The sequence below is a fragment of the Saccopteryx bilineata genome, chromosome 4, assembly GCF_036850765.1.
Source record: "Saccopteryx bilineata isolate mSacBil1 chromosome 4, mSacBil1_pri_phased_curated, whole genome shotgun sequence".
NCBI lineage: Eukaryota > Metazoa > Chordata > Mammalia > Chiroptera > Emballonuridae > Saccopteryx > Saccopteryx bilineata.
This window is the reverse complement of record NC_089493.1, coordinates 236,273,949-236,296,867: the sequence shown is the minus strand read 5'-3', so window position 1 is coordinate 236,296,867 and position 22,919 is coordinate 236,273,949. Positions and strand designations below refer to the sequence as shown.

The 22,919-nt window shown below is 41.8% G+C and overlaps 1 protein-coding gene and 1 non-coding gene across 5 annotated transcripts in view; both read left to right on the top strand.

The window, feature by feature from the left end:
- Nucleotides 1-22,175, top strand: part of EFNA5 (ephrin A5) — a 288,937-nt gene extending 266,762 nt beyond the window's left edge. For 3 of the 4 annotated variants that reach the window (XM_066273962.1, XM_066273965.1, XM_066273963.1), the window contains exons 3-5: nucleotides 12,097-12,162; nucleotides 12,557-12,637; nucleotides 17,767-22,175. In XM_066273962.1, the coding sequence (XP_066130059.1) occupies nucleotides 12,097-12,162; nucleotides 12,557-12,637; nucleotides 17,767-17,888 (269 nt within the window). In that variant the 3' untranslated portion in view covers nucleotides 17,889-22,175. The remainder of the gene's footprint in view (nucleotides 1-12,096; nucleotides 12,163-12,556; nucleotides 12,638-17,766) is intronic. The other variant, XM_066273964.1, reaches the window with a different exon arrangement.
- On the top strand, nucleotides 2,720-2,795 carry TRNAS-GCU (transfer RNA serine (anticodon GCU)). Its single transcript has one exon. It is a non-coding gene; the product is annotated as a tRNA-Ser (tRNA).
- Nucleotides 22,176-22,919: the final 744 nt, after the last annotated feature.

Below are 22,919 nucleotides of genomic sequence, written 5' to 3'. Positions count from 1 at the left end.
ATAGTAAACAAATCTCTTTAAAAGTTTGATGTAGCAATAAAATGAGCAAAATTTTCATCTAGCTATGAGATGACTGCCCTATATATAGCAAGAGGCAACATAAAAGTAATATTCACAGAGAGTGAAAAACAGCCTAAACAGCCTATCAATCTGTGAAGATCTCAGGTTCCTAGAACACCTTGGTCTGGTTAAGTTTTGTAATATAGGGACCTGAGTATTTCTGGCTTGTTCTGTTTTTACTTCATTTATTCATTCCTTCAAAAATATTTTTTGCATGCTTACTTTGTACCAACCACAAATTTAGGTTTTAGAAACGTGGTTGTATATTTTAAAAGTGATTCCTGCTTCTGGAGCTTACAGTTTAACTGAGAAATAGACAGTGAGCCAGAAACTAACAAATCTCTAACCGCCAGTGATGCTGGGACCTGTCAGTGTGGTTAGACGTGGCGACAGAAGCTTGGAGAGCAGAGGGTAGTCAGCCTTCACTGGGCGACCCTGGAGAGCTTCTCTAGGGAGGCAGCATTTGAGCCATGACATGAAAAGAAGTACCAGTATGAATTTTGGTACACAGATGATGGTTTTTGTCCATAGAAAAGATTATTTAAAGGGTTAATTTGTATATATTTAAAATTTCATATTTGACTGATTAAAATTAGAAATTAAAAAAAATACAATTCTTTCTTGAAGTTTCAAATTTAGTCTACTCAAATTAGTTTATACATCTTATGATTCTATATATAAGATGAGTGGGTTTAAATTTTGGCTCCATTTACAAACTTGGTTAATTAAACTCCCTTAACCATTAAAGATTTAATATATTCTTTCCTTTTTAAGTACTTAAAGAATTTGAGTGTAAAACCTTCCCAAGTACTTAAATAATTCTTAGCATTGTAAGAGTTTAAATGGAAAAATATAATGATGTTTTAGTTCTCTTAAATGTTTAAAAACTTCATCTAAACCTAAGACTTCACTTAGTCACACATCTAAATCAACTGTTCCATTACATCTTTTAAATTGGTATTACATGTCTGACCCTTTCCTCTAAATGGCCAACATTTTCCTATACTTTAAAAATATTAGTTTCACATTCTCAGATACTTGTTCAACACAAAAAAATACTAGCTTCGTGGTTTTGAGTCCTTTAAAAATGTCTGTACCTCAACACAATTTAAGGGACTACATTCTCAGGTAATGTTTGAGGCTTCTGAATGACCAGAGGATTTTAGCCAGGATGGCTTCTTTCTTGCCTCTGACACTCACCCCAGTCTTACCTTTCTGTACGTGGTCACTAGGGTTCTAGCATCACCTTCTTTTTATTCTGCTGTTTCCTGGAGGGGCTGATCAGCTGATAAGATTCCATATATTTTTGACTCTAAAGATACCCACATTTCTTTCATTTGCTTCTTATCTCTTGGGACCACACACTCACTGATATGAAAATGATACTTGTTTGAATTTTGTATGTCACTCCAGGCATTGGCTGACTAGTAGGTCTTGGCTTCCAAGATCATTGTGTAAGAAGGAGCCAACAGAGAGGGGAGAAGAATGTTCCACGAAAAGGGAATTAAATTTTTTTTTTCTTTGACACTCACCACTACACCCCTCTTCATTTTTTTTTTTATTCTATACTTGAGTTTTGGTTCATGTTTATCAACAAATCATGTTGCAGTTACATAAATTTTTTTAAGGAGACTCAAAACTCTAGTAGCAGAGATGCTATGGAACAGCAAACTGGAACGGGGCGCATGCTGTTAAGGGATAGAAACAGGTTGGTGCAAGTACCCAGATGAAAGTTACTATGTTGGAGAAATGGGAATTAGCTCCGGTGGCCAGAGTGAGATGAAATCGTGAAAAGCAAAGAAAAGGTCACATAAGAAAAGGGAGATGGTCCTGGCCAGCTTGCTCAGTGGATAGATCATTGGCCTGGCATGCAGACATCCAAGGTTTGATTCCTGGTCAGGGCACACAGGAGAGGCCATCATCTGCTCCTCTTCGCCCCTCCCCCTTCTCTCTCTCTCTCCCCCTCTCACAGCTGGTGGCTGGATTGGTTCAAGCATGGGCCCCAGGCGCTGAGGATAGCTCAGTTGGTCTGAGCATCGGCCCTGGGCACTGAGGATAGCGAGGTTGTTTTGAGCATTGGTCCCAGATGGGGTTGCCAGGTAGATCCTGGTTGGGGTGTATATGAGAGGCTGTCTCACTGTCTCCCCTTCTCTCGCTTAAAAAAAAAAGAAAAGAAAGGGCCCCGGTCAGTTGGCTCAGTGGTAGAGTATTGGCCTGGTATATGGAAGTCCTGGGTTCAATTTCCGGTCAGGGCACACAGGAGAAGCAACCATCTGCTTCTTCACCCCTTCCCCTCCCCCTCCTTTCTCTCTCTCTTCCCCTCCTGCAACATGGCTCAAATGATCTAGCAGGTTGGCCCTGGGCACTGAGAATGGCTCCATGGACTTGTGTCAGGCACTAAAATGGCTTGGTTGCTGAGGAGCAGAGCAGCGGTCCCAGATGGGCAGAGCATCACCCGGTAGGGGCTTGCCTGGTGGATCCTGGTTGGGACACATGTGGGAGTCTGTCTTTCTGCCTCCCTGCCTATCACTTAATAATAATAATAAAGATGAAAGAAAGAAAAGGGAGATGGGACAGTACTGGGAGGAAATATGTTGGAACTAGTTATAATGTGGATTGAAGGAGGAAAAAAGATTGGAGAGATAAAGAAGGAAATCAGGCCCTGGCCGGTTGGCTCAGTGGTAGAGCGTCGGCCTGCTGTGCAGGAGTCCCGGGTTCGATTCCCGGCCAGGGCACACAGGAGAAGCACCCACCTTCTTCTCCACCCCTCCCCTTCTCCTTCCTCTCTGTCTCTCTCTTTCCCTCTTGCAGCCGAGGCTCCATTGGAGCAAAGTTTGCCCAGGCGCTGAGGATGGCTCTGTGGCCTCTGCCTCAGGCGCTAGAATGGCTCTGATTGAGGCAGAGCGATGCCCCAAGATGGGCAGAGCATCGCCCCCTGGTGGGCATGCCGGGTGGATCCCGGTCGGGCGCATGTGGGAGTCTGTCTGACTGCCTTCCTGTTTCCAGCTTCAGAAAAGTACAAAAAAAAAAAAGAAGGAAATCAAAGCTGGGGGAAGACTATGGAAGACCCTGACTGCTGTTGGGTGGGGTGATGCCTCACACTGCATAGCCATTAGCTTTATTGGAAATGGCTCTACTTAAAGACAACCAGAGCAAACTAGAATTTAGCTCCTATCCTTAGCTTTATTCGTTGTGAATAATCTTCATCAAGGAAGGTAATCTTCACCAAGGAAGGTGTGAAACGTGTTGTATAATCCTGGCACCTAAATGACTCCCACTTTGGTAGAACTTAGTCTTCTAAAGAAAAAAATCTATTTGTTCAGGCCTCCAGGGCTCCATTAGGACCTGCTGTGCAAAGGAGCGGCTACTCCTTACTGGCTGCTTATCGTACTGCCCACAGTGGCAGGCGGGAGAACGTGGCCTACTGGCTAAGGAAAACAACCAAAAAAGTAACTGACTTGTATAAATAGATAATTACCAAAGTATGATGCAGAAGAATATTAGAGAGAGGAATAGAGAAGAACAGGAGTGTCTCCACAGCCCCGTCCCCAGGCCAGGTACGGGCAGGTGTGGTGCTCGCACCGCCTGGGCTAGTTTCCCCGAGTGTCACCGTGGCAGCCTTCCGGGCGGCTGCAGAGGCCGTCTCCCTCCCAACCCAGGTGATTCCGTGCAAGATTTATGTCCTCATCTTTAGTCAGTATCCCTCTAATATGATAGCATGCTCATATTCTTAAAATAGATGAATGAAAGAACTCCCAGAACTTTAGTATGATTTTCAAAAGGAACAGGATGTCCAAATACCCTTTCTAAATCTCTAAATTCTTATCTCAGCCTCAGTTCACATCCTCATAGAAGTCCCTTCACCACCATCCCGTGTCCCTGCCCACCCCTCAAAATAAAACCTACGGTTGAATCTAGTTTTTCTCATTTAGGCTAGAAATAAAGGGTCACATTGTCCCACTGATTTTCCTGATGACTCACCATTAACTTTTTGTCCCTATTATCCAGGACCTAATCCACTCTCCCTCCTGCAGATTTGCAGTCAGAACTAGAGACTGCTTGCTGAGGGGAACTGTCTGCAGAGGGAGCAGTACAGGCAGAACTGCGCGTATCAGTCGTGGAGTAGACAGGAAACGATATTCCACATCTATAGGGATCGACTGTCACCTGAGTTTCCAAGTGCAGTATAGAAGTTTAGTGCCTTTTTAAGTCATTCATACTTAATTTTTTTTCATAGGAGAAGGCCTACAGGGAAACCAAGGTCATAGGTGGGTTAAGCAGCGGACCAAAAGGCACAAAGTACATCAGAACAGGTGAACCAGGAGAAAGGTCCGATTGTCATTGTGTGTGTACTCAGACCACTAAACCATGTCCCTTCCAAGGGCTCTCACCAAGGAAGACGAAGATGAAAGTGGTTATGAAAGATTTAAAGAAATATTAACTTTTTTTAGGAGTGCCTTTGAATTGTGTTAACTTGAAGATTTATTAGTCATTTACCACATTAGTATGATAATTTGCCCCATTAGTGCTGTACGATGCCATTGTTTCTGTAAACGCCATGCAGATGAGTCATAGGATTTCTGTTGTTCTGTTTCCCAGTTAGTAGCCCTCCTATAGCATATCACACAGGTGGCTCGAGGAGCCCGCAGGGAAATTCCTTTCTGGGATTCTAGGCATTCTGCCTTTCGTCTGAATGTTTTTTGTTTTTGTTGTTATTATTTTAATTATGTGGCTCCTAGGTGAAAAGGTTTTTGAAAGTGAATCATTCTGCTTATCTGTCTTTTGTCAGATTATACCTAGTTGGAACAGCAGGTGAAATTCACCAAAATTACCACACACAAGCGAAAAAGAACATCTGACCTCAATGGCCTGGGACTGTCAGGTCAACAGTGTGGCCTCAGGCCATCCCAGGTTTCTGAAAGTAATTACAACACTGGTTTATAATAGGAAACTTATTTTTTCTTTACTGTTCAAAGATATTCAGTCACTTTTTTAAAAGTAGTAAAATAGCCAATAAGGGACTTAACTAAATCTTCTCATGTTTAGGGTTTGGTTAACAATAAAAAATGACATCTCAATGTTATCTTGCCTTCTGTCTCTTATGTGAACAGGATTTCTGCAGTTACACAGTGGAAGGACGAGAGAAAGTCTAGATTCAGAATTGGAGATTTAAACTGACTTAAGTTTTCCTTCACTAGAATTAGAAATGCATCTTATGCAGGATTTTTTAAAAGCATTCTCTGAAATCCAGGTTGTTTTTTTGTTCATGCCTTAATAGCCCCTTTTTTGTCACTGAGCTTTAAAACACAAATCAGGCTCTGGCCAGTTGGCTCTGTGAATAAAGCATTGAGCCCACACGCCGGAGGTTGCGGACTCCCCCCCCCCCCCCCCCCGCGCGCGCTCCCCCCCCCCCCGCCCCCCATCAGGGCACATAGGTGTAGGATCAGTGATCAGTGAGTCCACAATTAAGTGGGACAACTAAGTGAAACAGTGAGTTGATGCTTCTCTCTCTCAAGTCAATGGGAAAATTAAAAAATAAAATAAAAGAACTAAGAGTTTGCTCACACTTCAAATGGGAATAAAAGCATGATAGTGTCCTATTTGTTTATTCCTTACAAATCAGAGGACAGAAAGTTGTCCTCAGCCTTTTGTTTGAGGTTACTATGAAAAAGTAATTGATCTACTGAGGCTTAGCTGCAGGAATTTAAGTAATACTTAAGTTAGCATTTGCAGTGAGAACTTTACATGAGGGGCAGAGAGCTGGGGGCAGTGGGTGCAGGGTGGCACCTCCCATTTCTCTTTGGTCTGAGGCGCACAGCTGGAACTTATTTCACTCCCCTTGCCCTGGACTGTAGTCTTAATTATTTGTCCCAATTACAGTTCCCCCACATTGTAACCAAGTTTTAACTTGCAGAGGATGTTGTTTGACCCTTATTATACTGTTGGAAACACACCCGTTTTCCTTTTCTGTGTTTTTTTTTAAAGAAACACCCCGAGCCACATCAAAGTATCTAATATTTACCTGATAGTTTACGTTTCTCCAAGGCTTTTCCCTTCACTTTGTACCTCTTTTTGAGTTTTACATCTGGGACACTGACATTCACCTGCCAGGGATTTAGGCTGAGGAGATGGACCGCGTGGGCAAGTGAGGCGGGCTCCTGTGTGTGCCCCAAGGGTACAGGCGGGTCAGCCTGGGGACAGGGGCAGGCTGTTAAAACACGCTTGGAAATCTCACAAGGCAGAATGGTGAGATATATTTCATCCTCACTGGTGACTTTGTTCTTCATGTGAACATAACTGTTATGCTGTTTTTAAAAAGGGGTAGATAGCCTGTTGCAAGTTATTACTGGGATATTCTTTCCTAACAAGAGGCCTAACTTTTTAAAGACTTTTTCAGAGGGTGTGGTAGCCATTTTGCAAGATGTCCATTTGGCTTCAGTTAATCTCTCTTCTGTTCCCACCACTTCTGTTCCCCATCCTGTACCCTCATGCACAAAATGGATTTTATTGATTCATTAAATTCCAGAAGACATTTTCAATAGTACCATTTATTTAAATTGGCTTTACTTATTCAACATTTATTGTGAAAGGAATATTAATTCTACCATCACCTGTCTAATTTACAATGATCTGTGTTGTATATTAAACCACATGAAAAGCTACAGAGGAAAATCTGGGCTCTGCTAACAACAAATAGTCGATCTTTTATTTTGACTTGCACAAATTAAGAAATATTGCCTGTGGCAAACATAATGGAAAGCTGCATTTTAATACAATATCACACTCATTTCTTTAAAAAAGAAGTAAGTGGCTAACTATTCTTGAAAGTAAAACTTCTCAAAGCACCCAGACTGACAAGGGACACAGAAACAGAGAAGGAGTTGGACTTTCGGAATTAAAATTTGAGGATGAATAAGGTTAGGCAGGGCTGTTAAAGTTGATTGATGGGGACAGTATTGGGCCTGAAAGTGTAAAAAATATATCTCACTCCTCTCCTCCTGCTAAAGTTCCAGTTCTTCTTAAAGAAGATTACTCTGATTACTTTTGAGTTGCTTCAAGTCTCAGATGTGTGTATGTAATTTAATGGGCTATCAGGCAGCACGTCCGTCTTATACGATACTTTGAGAGCCTTATAAAAGAGAACTGATAGTTTTTTGACATGAGAGAAGTTTTAACTTATTATGAAAGCTCTTTTATTTCAGGTGTTTTTAAGCTCACCTTTTCATCCTGTTTCTTCTAGTTAAGGAAAGGCATTCTCTCTGATGATTGACATTTTTGTTTTGTATCAAAGATCATTTAGGTTTACCCAGCAATTGGGAAAGTGAGACATCGTGCTAATTGCAAGGAAGAGTGCAGGTTGGGTACACTAGCAAAAGCGAAGTGTCGTGGGCTGAAAAATGAAGAAGTTTTTAAATGCTGGGGTGGAAACAAATAGACACGTCTTACAGTGTTGCTTCCACAGCAGTTAATAATTACAGCTCCTGAAGGCCAATTTTAAGTGTGCTTTACAGCAGCTCGAGGAGTAAACTGGTCAGGGGTCCCGCTGTTGAGACAGGCACAGACTATGGAGGGCCTTGAGCAGAGTGCACCCCAGCGTCTCAGTCCTTCGGTTGCAAGAGAGCCATGGAAAGCCTTGGATGGCGCCGAATCAGTTAGCTCTTGAGAAACAAATTAACCCCCAATTTATGGCTAAGACATTTATTTTTATACGGGTTCTGTGGGTGAGGAATCCAGGGGCATTTCAGCGGGGTCCTCTTGGACTGAATGTCTCACCAAGCGAGTCAGTTCACAACTCAGCTGCGGATTCTCATTCTAGCTTGCTCACGTGATGGGGCTCAGTTCCTTGTGGATTGCTGCACAAAGGCATCGCTTCCTTGCCACGTGGGCCTCTCCACTGAGAGCTGCACAGTGTGGCCCTTCACCTCATGGGCACGAAGGACAGCAAGAGAGAGCGTGATAGTGAGGAGAAAGTCACAGTCTTTTTCAACATAATCATAGAAGTGATATTTCCATCCCTTTTGCTTATTCCGGTCATTAGAAAAGCAAGGTGCTGGGTCCAGCCCACTCTTAGGGGAGGGAATACACCCACAAAAAGAGGAGGTGGGGACCACTGGAGCCAGGTCAGAAGCTACCTACCACAAACATGATGCTATTATTCTGTTGTGGCATCACACTGAGAGGCCTCTAGTGAATTGGGATGAAATGATGACACATTTGCAATGCTAAATAGAGCTTTTGGGAGTACTGGTTTGGGGGCATTGATTGTGATCCCCTGTCTGTGTCAGATTAGCTGGCAAGTGTTGAGCAGTGCTCACCTGAGCCCCAGGAGGCCAAGCAAACGTTTTCAGGAATGGCTTAAGGTAAGGCTCCTATCTGAGGTCATGCAACAGAGTGAAGATAAGCAGCCCCCATGGTCTTATTAGCATGATGCTTGAAACACAGAGAACTAGAGGACCCCCAGGTAATATTTCATTACTGTTGTAAGGTTTTGATTGTTAAATTGGCAGCTCATTAGGGGGGAGGGGACCCTATGGTTTGTTAATAAAGTTGCTATTAAGATCACAGAGTGGGGGGTTTTATTGGTCCCCATTTTCCTATTCCCAGCTTCCTGATGCAAAATGTACATTTTCAGCAATAAACTGAATGAAGGATGTGATTTTGGATTAGGCAAATGTTTAAGACATGAATTGAAATTCTTATTTTATTTTGACAAATTCTATGAAAGAAATCCATATGTCTTTTTAGGAATTGTTCAGGTTTAGGTTTTCTTCACCTCTTAATACCACATCTTGTTTGCTAAACCTCCCATTTGGGAACTTGGGGACAAACTGTTTTCATTCTGCTGGTTGCCATGGTTAGCCTCTGGAGGACCTGTAAAACCTTGATTACCGTCCCTTTGATAAACACGTCTGGGATGCTCTCGTGTTCCCAGACAATGCTAGCTCCCTGCCCAAAGCTGTGCTGGTGATATACACTGACCTCAGTTACCACACAGATCACTCCTAATGCCCTAGACCACGGTTTGTATTTATGTTCCCAGCTGGAATAATCACAGCACAAAGGAAGTTTGTCTTAAACATCTTTGGATCAGTAGCACCCAATAGGGAAACTGGGGAACTGGCCCATAGTAGGGATGTTAAAAGCATTTGAATGGATGGATGAAACTGCAATTGTATATATATAATTACATGTCAGTAATTATTCACTATCAGTTTTCAAATGTTCACTATCAGTTTTCTTTAAAAAGCAGCATAAGAACTTAAATTTTAGCTAAGATAAAGATAATGTTGGTCATTATAAAGGGATGTCTCTAGAATCGTAGGGATTGCTATTTCCTACCTCGTGACAAGAACAGGTTTAAAGTTTTTACTCTCTCATGTCCATCTTCAATTCTTTTCCTCATAATTGATCCCCAGAGGATTTTTTTGCAAACTCACTGTATAGTTATTCTATTTTTCAAGTCCCGTTATTTTGCTTTTAATGCTCAATCTTTGGCTTTTGTTTGTGACTGCTAAAGCACTTTGATATTACCTCACAGCTTCAAATATTACTAATGATTAATCTATATTTATAAATGATATAAACGTGGCATCTTTTGTTAGTTAGCTAAGGATTGGGGTTAAAAAACCTGGAACATAACATGGCATAAAGCCACACTCTCTTTTAAGCCTTGCATTAAAAAAATGAGCTTTGCTGATACATGAAAAAAAGATTTTCTGTTCTTCAGTTTGATTTTCAGTGTGGGAAATAAGAAACTGACCTAGCAAGGCACACTCATGGACGTTGGCTCCAAGGGTGAACAGTGTGCTTTGTGAGCTCAGGTCTAGACTGTAGTCAATTGATTTAATGTAACCTGCATTGTGTACTCACAGTATGTGTGTATAGTCTTTGTTCATCATTTTCCCTCTAAGGATCAGAGTATACTCGTCAAACGGTACTGTACGGTATCAGTCATGGCACCATTGTTACAGCTTTTCTGATGATAGAAAGGAGAAGTCCGGTATGAAAGAGAAGTTTTTATTTTATGTAAATATGAGTACATTTTATATTCTTAATTCACATAAGAATGTAACTCATCCACAGCTAAGTCTAACTGTCCCTCTCTGACAGCTGTGGGGAGCTCTCTTCAGTTTTTCCTGGACAGGAAAACTGTTTGTTGCTGTTTAGTTATTACAATTTTTATATCCTGGATTTATAGGCTTTCTCCAACATATAAACCTGAAAGGCCCACGCTAATTCCAAAAGTTCCCCCTCTAAAACAATGAAATATTTGCTTCTGTCTCGAGCCTGTTATATCTTGCAATGTCATCGAGAAAAATCTGTTAGTGGGTGACTTCATCTCAGCTCAGAAGTCCGTACCACAGCAATATAAATATCCATGTGTCACTTTATCATACCATCTCTCATGAATAAGACACAAACTACCTCAAGGACCCACAGAATTGGAGTCACCTGTGTGTCTTGTATTGTGACGCGTATTTGCAGTTGGGGTCCACAGGAAGGACATCATTTCCTGGATCAAACCACAGAGTGCAAATATTGTACCCCAAATAGCACACTAGTTACTGTAAATGTCAGTAGAGGGAGTTTTTCTGACTTTGATTTAATGAAAGCTACAGCAAAGCCAGCTGTTAACGCTTCTGAACTGCTTGTCAGAGCAAACGGGATATGGGGAAGGCTGAAAAGATGCTTTTTCTCTATACTTTTGCCTTAGAATTAAGAGAGTTTTCAACAGGTTTTGAATACTGACACTAAGGCTTCTTTGCAGCTTGCTATGTTTTAGGTGGTGCATTTATAAATGCACCTCTAGAACAGGGAGCTCTAATTACGTGAGGAGATTCGTGTAAATTAGTTTGGAATTTGCCTCTTGAATCCTCTCATCTGCAAAGTAAGCATTGTAGTTTTCTGGCTCCCCCTGAGGAATAAATAGCAAAAGGTGAAAATCAAGGAGAGAGAAGGTACACCACAGACTAGTCGTCTCTTTGTCACTGAGGGTATCACCAGACGAGTTGAAAGCCATGTGTGTGTTGATTGATGTCATCTGCTCTGTCTGAACAAAGAAACCACTTGAAGCAAACACATAGGAAGGAAAGTATGCAGCACTCGTTTCTGTAATGTTTGTCATTTCTAGAACGCATTAGTAAACATATGTGATTGTTAAGGGCCCTACCGTCCTTGGAAATCCCTTTGACATTATGCTGTGTGTACTAAGGGGAGATAATCTTTCAAATGCAGGGAGAGATTTCAGTCTTATTATCTTGAAGAGGAGAAGAAAGTTTCTTCCTCAAATGATTTATAACTTGAAACATGTTGTCATGTTTTGGTAAGCCCACATTATTAATTCCATCCTTCTCTGTGGCAGATTTTTAAAAATAAATGTACCATTGCATCGTACTTTCTCAATAGCATATTGTACTTATAATAGCATGATGGAAGTTGCTGGGCTCAGTGTAGTCATATAGAATGTGGAGCCAAGGTCTGCGTAAGCCCTCTAATTGAATTACCTGCAAAGCACTGACAGACAGGCTTTCAGGACAGACAAAGCTCTGCTTTCCCCAGAAGAACTAGGTCGTGTTTAAGTTGGCCTTGGAACTATCTGTGATTGGTTTTTGCCAGCACTTTCGCCTTATGCTCCGCGCCCCCCCCCCTGCCCTGTTCCTGCAATAGAGAGGGAGGGGCGCTATGAAAGCAGGAGGGCTCAAGCATTATCTTCTTATTTTAGAGAAAATTGATAACAGATCATGTTAATCAGAAGAGCCTTTGAAATAAAAACCCAAAGTATTTTCTGTACATTACCAACATTCTTGCATGATTCTTTCTTTATTGTATTGAAAAGAGAACACGGGTAGGAAAGTAGCCCTTTCTGTAAGAGTCTACATCAATCAGGAAAGTATTTTTGTTTTAACTTCTGGGAAGAATTAGAGCAAGCTCCACTTCTTCAGGAAAGAATTGACTGCAGACCATTTGCATTTGAAAATGAGGAGTAATCTGTTGTTCTCGCCTTTCTCTCTCACTCTCTTTTTGTTTTATCCACAGCCTCTGCAATCCCAGATAACGGAAGAAGGTCCTGTCTAAAGCTCAAAGTCTTTGTGAGACCAACAAGTAAGTTCACTAGAGTGAGCTTCAGAGGGTGGCTTCACTCCGCATGCTTTATTGTGTGGTCTGATTCACAGCGGTGGATCTTTTTTTACTGTTAAATCCTGTGTGGTATCTGTTTCGTATATCAACATCCATGTTTTAGTTTTCATCAGATTTTTTCTCATCATTCTTCATGATGCTTTTTTTTTTAAGTACACAGCAGTTGCTAACTTGTTGTTTCTTAGACTGTTGTATGTGCACAGCAAATGGGAACAAGATTGGCATTTGGATACATGCCATTGATTGTAAAACAATCTTTACGTAAATAAAAAGAAAAAATAGAGAGAAAGAGAAAAAAACGGGAGTTTAAGGGTGTCTGCACTAACATATTTGGCTGTTATCTCTATTTTTGTTATAGATAGCTGTGTGAAAACTATAGGTGTTCATGATCGTGTTTTCGATGTTAACGACAAAGTAGAAAATTCATTAGAACCAGCAGGTTAGTATGCTTAGAGACTCTCTTTTAACAAGTGCATCTCTCTGGTGCTTCAGTCCTTTTTTCCTTTCTTCCTCCTCCGCATGTTTGCATGTTAGAGGTTGCTCTGCTTTTTGCTCATTGCTAGCAATGCTAATATTACTTCTATTCTACCTCATTCCTCCAGGTTCTATGTGGAGTGCATGTTAGATCAAATGACTTTTCTTTTTTGGACATGGGTTTGATATAATGCAGTATCCTAACGTAGAGCCCCATCAAAATGCTAAATTCTCACTACTTTTTACTCTATCCTCTGAGCATGCTGGTGAGTCACTGTGAATATTAATGGATCGGTTTTCATATAAGACAAAACAATTTTCAATGGTATTTTCTTATAAAATTTTATTTTATATTATGTCCAAGCCTGTGGATAAAAGTAATAAGATTGTTATTTCAGAAAATAGTAACTAATTCAAAATACTTAGTTTTCTCTAGAAATTCACATTCATCACTGATCTAACAAACTTCATTTTATTTCAAATATTATTTGTGTTATTGTTAATAGTAATTGATTTGGAGAATAATCATGTTGCCTCCTAGTACCATAAATTCACACACCTGCTGCTCCCACAAATGTAGTAGTAGCATATCAAGGCAAATGTGATTGATTATTGAGACAAACTAAATATTAAGGTTAGATTTTTTTCTAACTTCCACATACCCAAACTTTCCCATTACTGTGAAGAAAAATAAAACCCACAGAAGCACTCATTGAACTATTTACACTAAAGAATACTGTATGTAAAACTATAAAATGTCCACTTGGTTATAAATTTAACCTGGCTATTTACTACAACTATAGACTACAGGGAGTGGGAAGCCCTTACCCATTCTTCATTGAGGGGTGTGCCTTGATACCCCATATGTTCACTTTTCTGTGGGTTTCTTCCCTTGCCCTACTTGCTTGAGATCTTTACTGGTTTCCTTGTCCTTCTCCTAGGATCATCTCGAACCTTAAGGGAAATAAAATTATTTCCTCTCCACAGAGAGATGGAAGCACTTCCCTTCCCCCATTACATAAACAGAGACTTTCTTTCACCTGTTTGCAGTAGCACTTTTTTTTTAGGCTCCTAGAAATTGCAGGGTGGTGAGGTCCACTTTATCCTTTGAGTATTGCTACTGGGACACACAGTCAATGAGCCTTAGGGAAACTCAGCCTGAGTGAATGCTGTGCCTCAGGACATACAATAGCTCTCACGTTGTAACTGACAGGAGGAGTTAGGTTTTTCCCCCCAAGCATTCTTGTTTTTCTAAGTCAGGAGTCTTACCCAGAGCACAAATGAGCGGTGTGCACAATGAGCTCTCAGAGGCCCTCCTGGCTCCCTAGTGATCAGTTACCTGCTTTAGAAAGTTGAAAGGAATGAGTGCTGACATGGAGACATTTTAATTGTGTCCTGGAAGCATCACTGTGGTTTTTCAAGGTACCAGATTCCTCACAACCCCGAGGACATGGGCCATCATCGGCTCTGTGAGTTAGATGGGATGTCTTGTAAGGACCACAGCTTGTACACTCTTCCTTTTATAACTGACACTTACCCAGATCACATTGCTATTTAGAGACAGATCCAGGTTTAACATTCAGATCTCTCAACTCCCATTCCAACATCAACATTAAAGTAGGATTCTCTTACCTGTTATTAGAGAAGTTCATAAAGAGAACGTTACTCTCTTGGCTTTGTTAAATGCCATGCACAGAATGATCAGCAAAATTGCACATGCTATAAGTAACTTATAAACATAAGTTACCTCAAATAACGATTTTCTGGTGCACATTATTATAGAATGTAGGCATATCTTTCCAATAATATCTTTTCCAGGTAAATTCCATTGCCTATCAAAAAGGCTATTTAGAAACATAACAGATAGTATGTTTTTCTCTGCTACTAAAGCGGCACACTGAGGACCACTCTGCCAATAGGAAAATTACCTTTGACTTCAACTAATGATAAAATGCAACGTATTAAGATGCATTCACACGTGAACATATTTCATTGTCTTCTGGGAAACAGGCTCTTTTTCACTGAGCATTTAAAAATCCATAATGCCCCCCAAATCTGTGCAACTATAGCTGATGGAAGTTTAACAAATGTAGTCAAGGAGAGTGTGGGGAGGAGAGGCGTGGCCATGCAGGTGTACCTGCACAGGTATACATGCAGGAAAATCTAAGTCAGCCATGACTGTATTTAAGGGCTTTCTGCTGAGCATCTTCACTGAAAAAGGCAAGGTTGCACTACCATCCCTAACTATATAAATGCAATACTAAATTTAAGTACTTCACCTTACTCTGTAGGAAATTCAGTCAGATCTGTAGCTCTGCAACACTGTGAAGGACTGAGTGTAGACCCAGACTTTATGAATGCGTCAAGCCTGACAGGGTTCCGCTGCATGTTCTCGGCAATGTGTACTAATTCACCTGTCTTTGGAATGTGTTTGTCTTCGATGTCTGCTTGCACACTCTGCCTGCCAGTTTCCTATCCTCAGGGATACAGGATGATCTCAGGGCAGACATATGCCACATAATACGCTCCAAAATATTGCTAGTGTCCTCCCAGTTAACCCTCATGTTGTGGAATCCGGTAGCCGGGAAGGAAGATTTGATTTGGCCTCTGAAGAGGAAGGCCACAGTCACTGTTCCAGGTGTTAGAAATTCTCCCACATTTAAGGTGTAATTTCCATTGGGAGAGATCTTGCTTATGAATTTCCTCTTAGAATTTAGAAATTGTTTGGATTTACCCAAATAGCAGCATGTTTCTCATATTGCTGCTTGGGGACCATAGACTCTCCTGATGGGGAGGCCCTGTTTTAATCAAAGCGTGCTTTGTGGAATCCTGAGCCAGGACCGGCATGCTGCAGGGAGAACAGAAGAACCGTGATGCCCTGATGGGACAGATTTTCCTCTTTTGAGAGCAAGAGAGTCCTTACTGGCTGGTTGCTTAGAAAAGGCTGATTTCAAAGATGGTCCACAATGAGAGGACTGAAAAGCTCCTTTAGCCTTCTGTTCACTTATAGGAAAAGCAGGTGCTTTCTTCTCAGTGTGCTGTGGGCCTGGAGCCATGGGCAGCCCTACTGAGCACCCTGGAGAAACGGACAGGGCTGGTCCCCTGCAACTTCACACTGGATACCTTGGTGGTACTTGGGTACCTTTTAGCAGTACACTTCTAACCTCGAGGACAAGATAATAGCTTAGTAAAGATAAGGTGGAGAAGAACCCAATAGCTGATGTAATTGTAGTATATAAAGTAAGTGGTTATTTCAAAATGAACTCTGCAATCCTCAGGATTCAGGGTCCCTTCATAATTAAGCCTGAAGTACTCTATTGTTGTGACTGACATACTATTGGTACTCTTAAGAATGATTTGGATTTTAATTTCAGGGCTATTAAGGGCTTTTACATTTACCTCCTGTTAAGTACAGACTTAATATCTTTGCCAAGCTGAGCAGAGAAAAAAAGAGTCCACAAGTATTTGGCTACACTCTGTGGGGCTTTATATTTTCCTCTGCATCCATTTAACTTCCCATTCTTGCATTCTAACTCTTTCTGGTCTCCTCAGCTAACAGCCACTGTGTGCAGGCTTGCCAGGGAGGGAAGCAGATCTGGCTGAGGGCTGCAGCAGCAGCTTTGAGGCTAGGACAAGCTAGGCAAGAGCCCTCCAGGCCAGGAGACTCCAGGCCGAGAAACATATTTCTTAGTTCCTAGTAGGAATGAACGTGATGAACAGAAACAGCCCACACGAGCATATCTGAGGCAGGGGCTGCAAAGTGGTCACTTTAGGACAAATAACAGGGAGCATGACTCCACCCAGTGAGGAAAAGGCATCCTTCTTGTGACACGGTGTGTGGGATGAAAAATATAAGCAAACTTAAAACAACAGACAGCTGAGCCATGAAGGAATTTGAGGTGGGTCATTCAGGGATATTTAGGGATTATCTTTTGAGGTCTACAGAATGGAGAACCACCACTAGAGTCTCACTTGTCACCATTCTGACTGCTGAGGGAAGCCAGGTTGACAGGCGGAGCTCCTACAGGAAGGGCCTCTGACGCTGAAATACAATTGACCACAGAACCTCACCGCTGGCCCCACAGACATGCAGTTCGGAGGTCACCTAGTCTAAAAGCATCAGTTAGGCCAGGTGGAAGGAAGGCGCTGTGCAATGTCCCAGAGCATAGCAGGCTCAGAGGCAGCCTCCAAGCTCTCTGGGTGCTGATTGCTGCAGAGTGCCCGTATCACAGGTAAGCCTGTTAATCATGCAGCTCAGGGAGGCGGTCCATGCACGTCAGAGGCACCCTCAGAGAACACTGCATCACTGAATAAAAGAAGCTTACCTTCACTTAATCCATTTTGTTTAGAGGAAAATATGCATCTGTGCTGATAATTTATGTGCCAAGCTTCAGCCTGATAAAAATAAAAATAGTTAAGTTCAAGTAATTTAATCCTGGAGCTACAGGGTTTGTAATGGAAATAGCACCATAATTGATGCCTAATTGTAAGCAAACCAGCGGGCACTGAAGTTATTGAGGTTTAGTGGGTCTTATGTATAGTTTATTTTAAAAGCTGTTGCTTTGGCATTTGATTTTTCATATTTGAAAATTAATCTAGGCTTCCAACAACCAAGCATTTAACACTAATTCTATGAACCTGCTTAAAATAAAAATGGACAGTCCACTGCGGTTAACCACTAATATTCCAGCGTTAACTGTCCCCACCCCAAACATTACTATTAACTGTCCCCACCCTGAACATTACTAGCTTCTCTGTGGCATCTTGGGTTTAAAAGGTACATTCAGATATCTCAGGTTTGTGTGAGGTGTGCCTGATTGCTGGCAAACCATATGCCAAAGGTTATAGTGTGTGAATTTTCCCTCCTCAATTTTTAAGGAAACTATTTGTATTTCTGAGAAAGTCCAATTTTCTCTGCCTCTCCTTTGTTTGCTGTAAATAATGAGTGATTATGCAGACATGAAAGTCAATGGTGGCACAAGGTTCATTACCTTACTTTACAGAGGGTGGCGAGGGCTGTTAACAGCAGGCTGCTGCAAGAGAGTTATTAAGGATGTGAAATCTCATCGGAATGTGTGCTTTCTATCTGAACAGATGACACCGTACATGAGTCAGCCGAGCCATCCCGCGGTGAGAACGCGGCACAGACACCAAGGATACCCAGCCGCCTTTTGGCAATCCTACTGTTCCTCCTGGCGATGCTTTTGACATTATAGCACAGTCTCCTCCCGTCACCTGTCACAGAAAACACCAGGGTCTTGGAACACCAGAGATCCACCTAACTGCTCATCCTAAGAAGGGACTTGTTATTGGTTTTTTGGCAGATGTCAGATTTTTGTTTTCTTTCTTTCAGCCTGAATTCTAAGCAACGACTTGGGGCCATGGCGGGGAGGGGGCTAAAGTAGTTGCTGCCTCCCTCACCCCACCCCACTCCCAGCCCTTGCCCTTGACTTTTCTCACCCCTTTCAAATTAAATGGACTCCAGATAAAAATGCCAAGTTGTTGTAGTGACACCAGTGGTCATCAGCTCCTGTGCATTCTCCTCTGAGAGCTGTCCTCCCGTTAGCGCACTGCGGACAAGGAAGGATAGGGGCAGGTGCAGCCAGAGGTGGCGAGAGGCCCGGGGGGCTTCTCCTCGGCCATGCGATGCCCATGCCTTCTCGTTCGGGACTGTAGGATGCTCCTGTAGGGTGTCATGTCACCATGTCAAGTCCAGAGGGGAGGTATTAAGAACAGATTTAAGATTACACCATTTCCTCTAGGAGTGTATAAATGAACAGGCTTCTAAAAGGTTGAGACACTGTTTTTCTTTTTTCTTTTTTTAAGATGACTGTCTTAAAGCATTCTTAACAGCAAAACCGTGCTCCATAAAAGAAGCCTTTTTTTCTAGGAGATGGGTGGTTTTCCAGAATACTAGCACAGAGCGAGTGTGAAATCAGAGAAAACTTAAGTTTGGCGGGGGTGTGTACGTACGAGTGCCTCTAATTATTTTGGTGACTGGACAGTGTACGCCAGATATTTTCCCCTTTGAATACAGATCACCATGGTGCTACAACCTTTTTTTTTTTTTAAAAGAAACTCAAAGAGGCATTTTTATGAATAAAGTGACCTTCCCCAAGGCTGACAAGCCAGGGTTGATGAGTGCATAATGGAATAGCTTTGGATACTCCTCTGGGGCACAATACGTACCAAGGAAAAGGTGTCCGTGGCCAGAGGAGCTGCGATTTGGCTTTACTGGGGCGCCAGTGTGCTGTGGCCTTTCCCCACCCCCACCCTCACACCCACGTTCCGCTGCACGACCACAGGGGCTCAGACACTAACCCCTGCCACCGGAGAGTCAGTCAGCACTACTTGGGAGGGCTAAAGGGAAATTTGGAATAAAAATTCCAAAGTGTGGAATAAAAAAAAAATTCAAGTGTTGATTTTATATTCTTTCCCTTTCTGACACAGCCTGAAGCGTAGGGGGAACATATGTTTATCTGTGGGAGATAAACAAGATGGAGTCCCAAAGACTTTAACAAAATATTTTTTTAAAAATCCACTAGAATAGAAAATACATTATTTAGATATACTTTATGCTGAGAGTGAGTATATATGCTTGTCCTATTTAAACTTGTGAGAAAAAGTGGTATCCCTTGATACATTTAGAAATATGGGGGGGCTATCCTGTTTCATTCCGGGGGTGGGGCTGGAGGAGACCAAGTGCAGGATGACCCTGTGGAAGGAATCTCAGCATGGCCAGCAAGGGGTGTTTCCAGTTAGTTACCAGGAAATGCAAGCCGTGGGGGTTTCTGCTGGGGAGGCTGTCGTGAACTTCGAAGCCTAGGCAGGGACAAGCGTCAGACCAGTGGAAAAGAAATCTTGCCTTTTTTGCTGTTGCACGACATATCAACAGAAACCATGCCTTTCGAAACAAAATAAGTGTGATCATGTAAGATGTGAAAAATTGGAAGAATTTCAGCAAAATAAGGTTTTTTTAAATATATTTTTTAAATATGTAAAAAAAAGGGGGAGGAGTCATAGTATGGCGAGATTTCTCAAATGGGAATTTGTTAAGAATTGTGAGTCGTTCTGAATTAAAAAAGTATGTGGGCGAAAGGCAGCTGTAAAGATACTGCACCCTGGAGAGTTGTACACGTGTTGAAATGTAATCTGGGCTTACCTGAGCCGTTTGGAGTGGACGTTACTGCTGGGTCTGTTTGCACATGGAGCCTGTGAGTGGGGTTGCTGGCCTCGCAGACATGACCAGCCCTGTCTCCCAGACACAGGGAACTTCTCTGCAGTGTCAGAGTCTTATCACAGAAGGCAGCCACCATTTCGCTGAAACAGAAAATTCACAGCATTGGATTCTTTTTTTCCTCTTAACTATTTATATGCTCAACTCTCTTAGTTAATATCCAATAATACTTTTCTTTTATTAATAGTTACAGGCTTGTTGGTCCAGTGGGATTTGAGTAGGGGGGGTGGTGAAGAGATAGTCAATAGTCAGAACCAAAATAATGCTGCATGTTCTATAACCACAAGCAAATCAGATGCTCCTGTAATGATTCATTAGTCGTAACTATATTCGCAGTGCTAATTTTGTTTTAGAAATGGTGACTTCTGTGGTTGCTCTAGCAATTTGTCTCTAACAAATGATGAAATAATTACTCACAGCCCTCTCTGCCACTCTTTCATTTTTCACAGTGAAATTAGACTGCTTTACTTCACCATTGTGCCACTACAAATTAAGTTAAAAACAGAGACGTAAGTAGCAAGACTATCCCCACCAGTAGACAGTGTGCTACTCTCCCTATCAGTGATGTAATTGTAGGTAATGTGCTGCGGAATTTTCAAAAAGATGATGATTGGTATCAGACAGTTTTCATCTTGTCCAAAAAGTGCGGGTGGACTTTTGCGGTGTTACAAACCTCTGGGGGCTTCAGGAGGATGTTGATGCAGCTTTGTAGCAGTTTTTAATTTCAAAAACAATTCAAAAGACTGAGGGGCAGCCTTAGCTGCCTCTCAGCCCCAGTTAGTCAAACCCCAGCAACCTCTGCCCCCGGTTGCCTAGGGCTTTGCAACACGAAGCAGGGAAATAAGGATCTGTCTGTTTAGTGGATACCGTGTATCCTTTAATAGACCAGGTAACAGTTCGTGTTAGTTTAGACTATTGTTTTGTACTGTACTTTCTTGGGTGGCAGAGGAAAGAAAAGTAAAGCATTAAAAAAAAAAAAAAACTACGTTCTTTAAATTCTGTATTATTAGCAACCTCTGTTGTATATAGTGTTTGATAATAAAGTATTAATTTGATTCTTATGTCTTTTGTAAGTGAGAACAATAGTCTTTCAGGATACAAAACACGCATTGAGGCTTTGAAACATCCAATGTAAACTTGCTTGAGAAGAGTCACAAAGGCTGAGACATTGCTCCACACAGGACTCACTGCACTTCCAATCTTAAGACACCATCATCTTGGGACCTGGAACAACATGACTTTTTTGATTACTATTTTATCCTCAGTGTTCTCAGGGTCTGATGTTGGAGCCCTATGGGTGTGTGTGTGTGTGTGTGTGTGTGTGTGTGTGTGTGTGTGTTCCACCCCGGCATGTTGGTTTGAAAAGGTTTAGGGAATTTAGAAACGATTCTGTACTTGGTTAGGTTCGGTTCGTGGTGGTTTTCAGTTTCATTTCTCCCCAGGAAGAGTCTCACCAGGATCACACAACCCAGGTATGGGAAAGGTAGCAAACAGCCTCTTCGGGAAGGTCAAGTGAGGGTGAGGGTTGTTTCCTCGGTGTCATTGTGAAAGGAAGAGTTACTACCTGTGAATTTCCAGGAAACTTTGTTTTTTCTCTGGTGCTTTAGCAACAGCTGCAACGAGTTTTATTAGTTTCTCTCAAATTAGAAAAACAGTTTAAACTCCTCCCCTCGGCTCATTGCTCTCAGAGCTGTAGTCACTAGCTTTTCTTTTGAAAACCACCTCCACCAGCACCACTTGCCTACAACCCCCTTTTACTTCTTATGTTTATTTTTTTTTGTTTCTCTCCTTCCTCTCATGATTTGTTTTCCCTCAGAACCGTGAATGGTCAGGTCTGTCTCTGGTTTGGCATCACTGAGTTTTTCCCAGGCATTTGCCCTGGAGCTGCTCGGATGTGAGACAAATCTCCCTACAATGGGCTTGCTCCCATTGTCTGTACAGTTTAATAGATGCTGGCATGTTGGAGGTTACCCATGAGTCAAAATCCGCTTTCCATGCTTACTCTTGACACCTCATTGAAGCCACTCATTGTGTGTGTGTCTGGGTGTGAAGTCCAGCTCCGTGTGGTCCTGTGCTTGTAAACCCTGCTTTGCAGTTCCTTTGCACTTACTCATCCAGTGCTGTTTTGAAATGCTGACATTATAGAAACGTAAAAGGAAATGTAAAAAAAACCCCACACACAAACAAACCCATACATTCTGTATTTGTATATACACGTGTCCGTACAAGTATACCTAAATAAAATTAAAGATTTTCATCATTTTAATTGGAGCCCTCCTTCTACTTCTTTGTTCCTTGAATGATGCCTTTATTTCAGGGGATACTTGTACTCTGCTGATTTTTCAAACTCTTTGTGGACAGGAAAGATAATAGGACATGCACAAGAGACAGCCTGAGAAGCTCAAAGACTGCAGGGTTAAGAATAGCCACATATCGAGGCACATTCCAGATATTCTGATGAGAGAATGGCGAAATTTCACCCTTGTCTCCGTATTTGAGCCTTAAAATAGGTGCTGTGACAAGCCCTGCATCCTAAAATGGCTATTAAGTATGAGAGCTTATGTTCTTTTACTCTGCATATATTTTTTTCATCCCATCAAGAAAAAGACATATACATTGTCCTGGCCAGTATCTTAAAGTTCAGAAAGAAAGAATGACCATTCTAACAATAATCCCTTCAATACAACCCAAACCTCAATTCCTACTATCAAGGAAGAATGAACTTAACCACTGTGCGATCTTGGGCAAGTCATACAATATCTTTGGGCCTTGATTTCCTTAAATAACATGGTTGTAACATTGATTTGTTTGATTTTCTGAATATTGCCCTTGCTAGGTACTGTCAAGCCCATTTTGCACCTAAGTGATGGGACTTTTTGTCTCATGATGACATGGCTATAAGCACATTTTGAAATTTTCACCTGTAGAGGGAAAAAGTCTCAACTGTTGATATAATACACACCTAATACATTTCAAGACTTGGCTTTAATTCTACCATATTAACATTAAA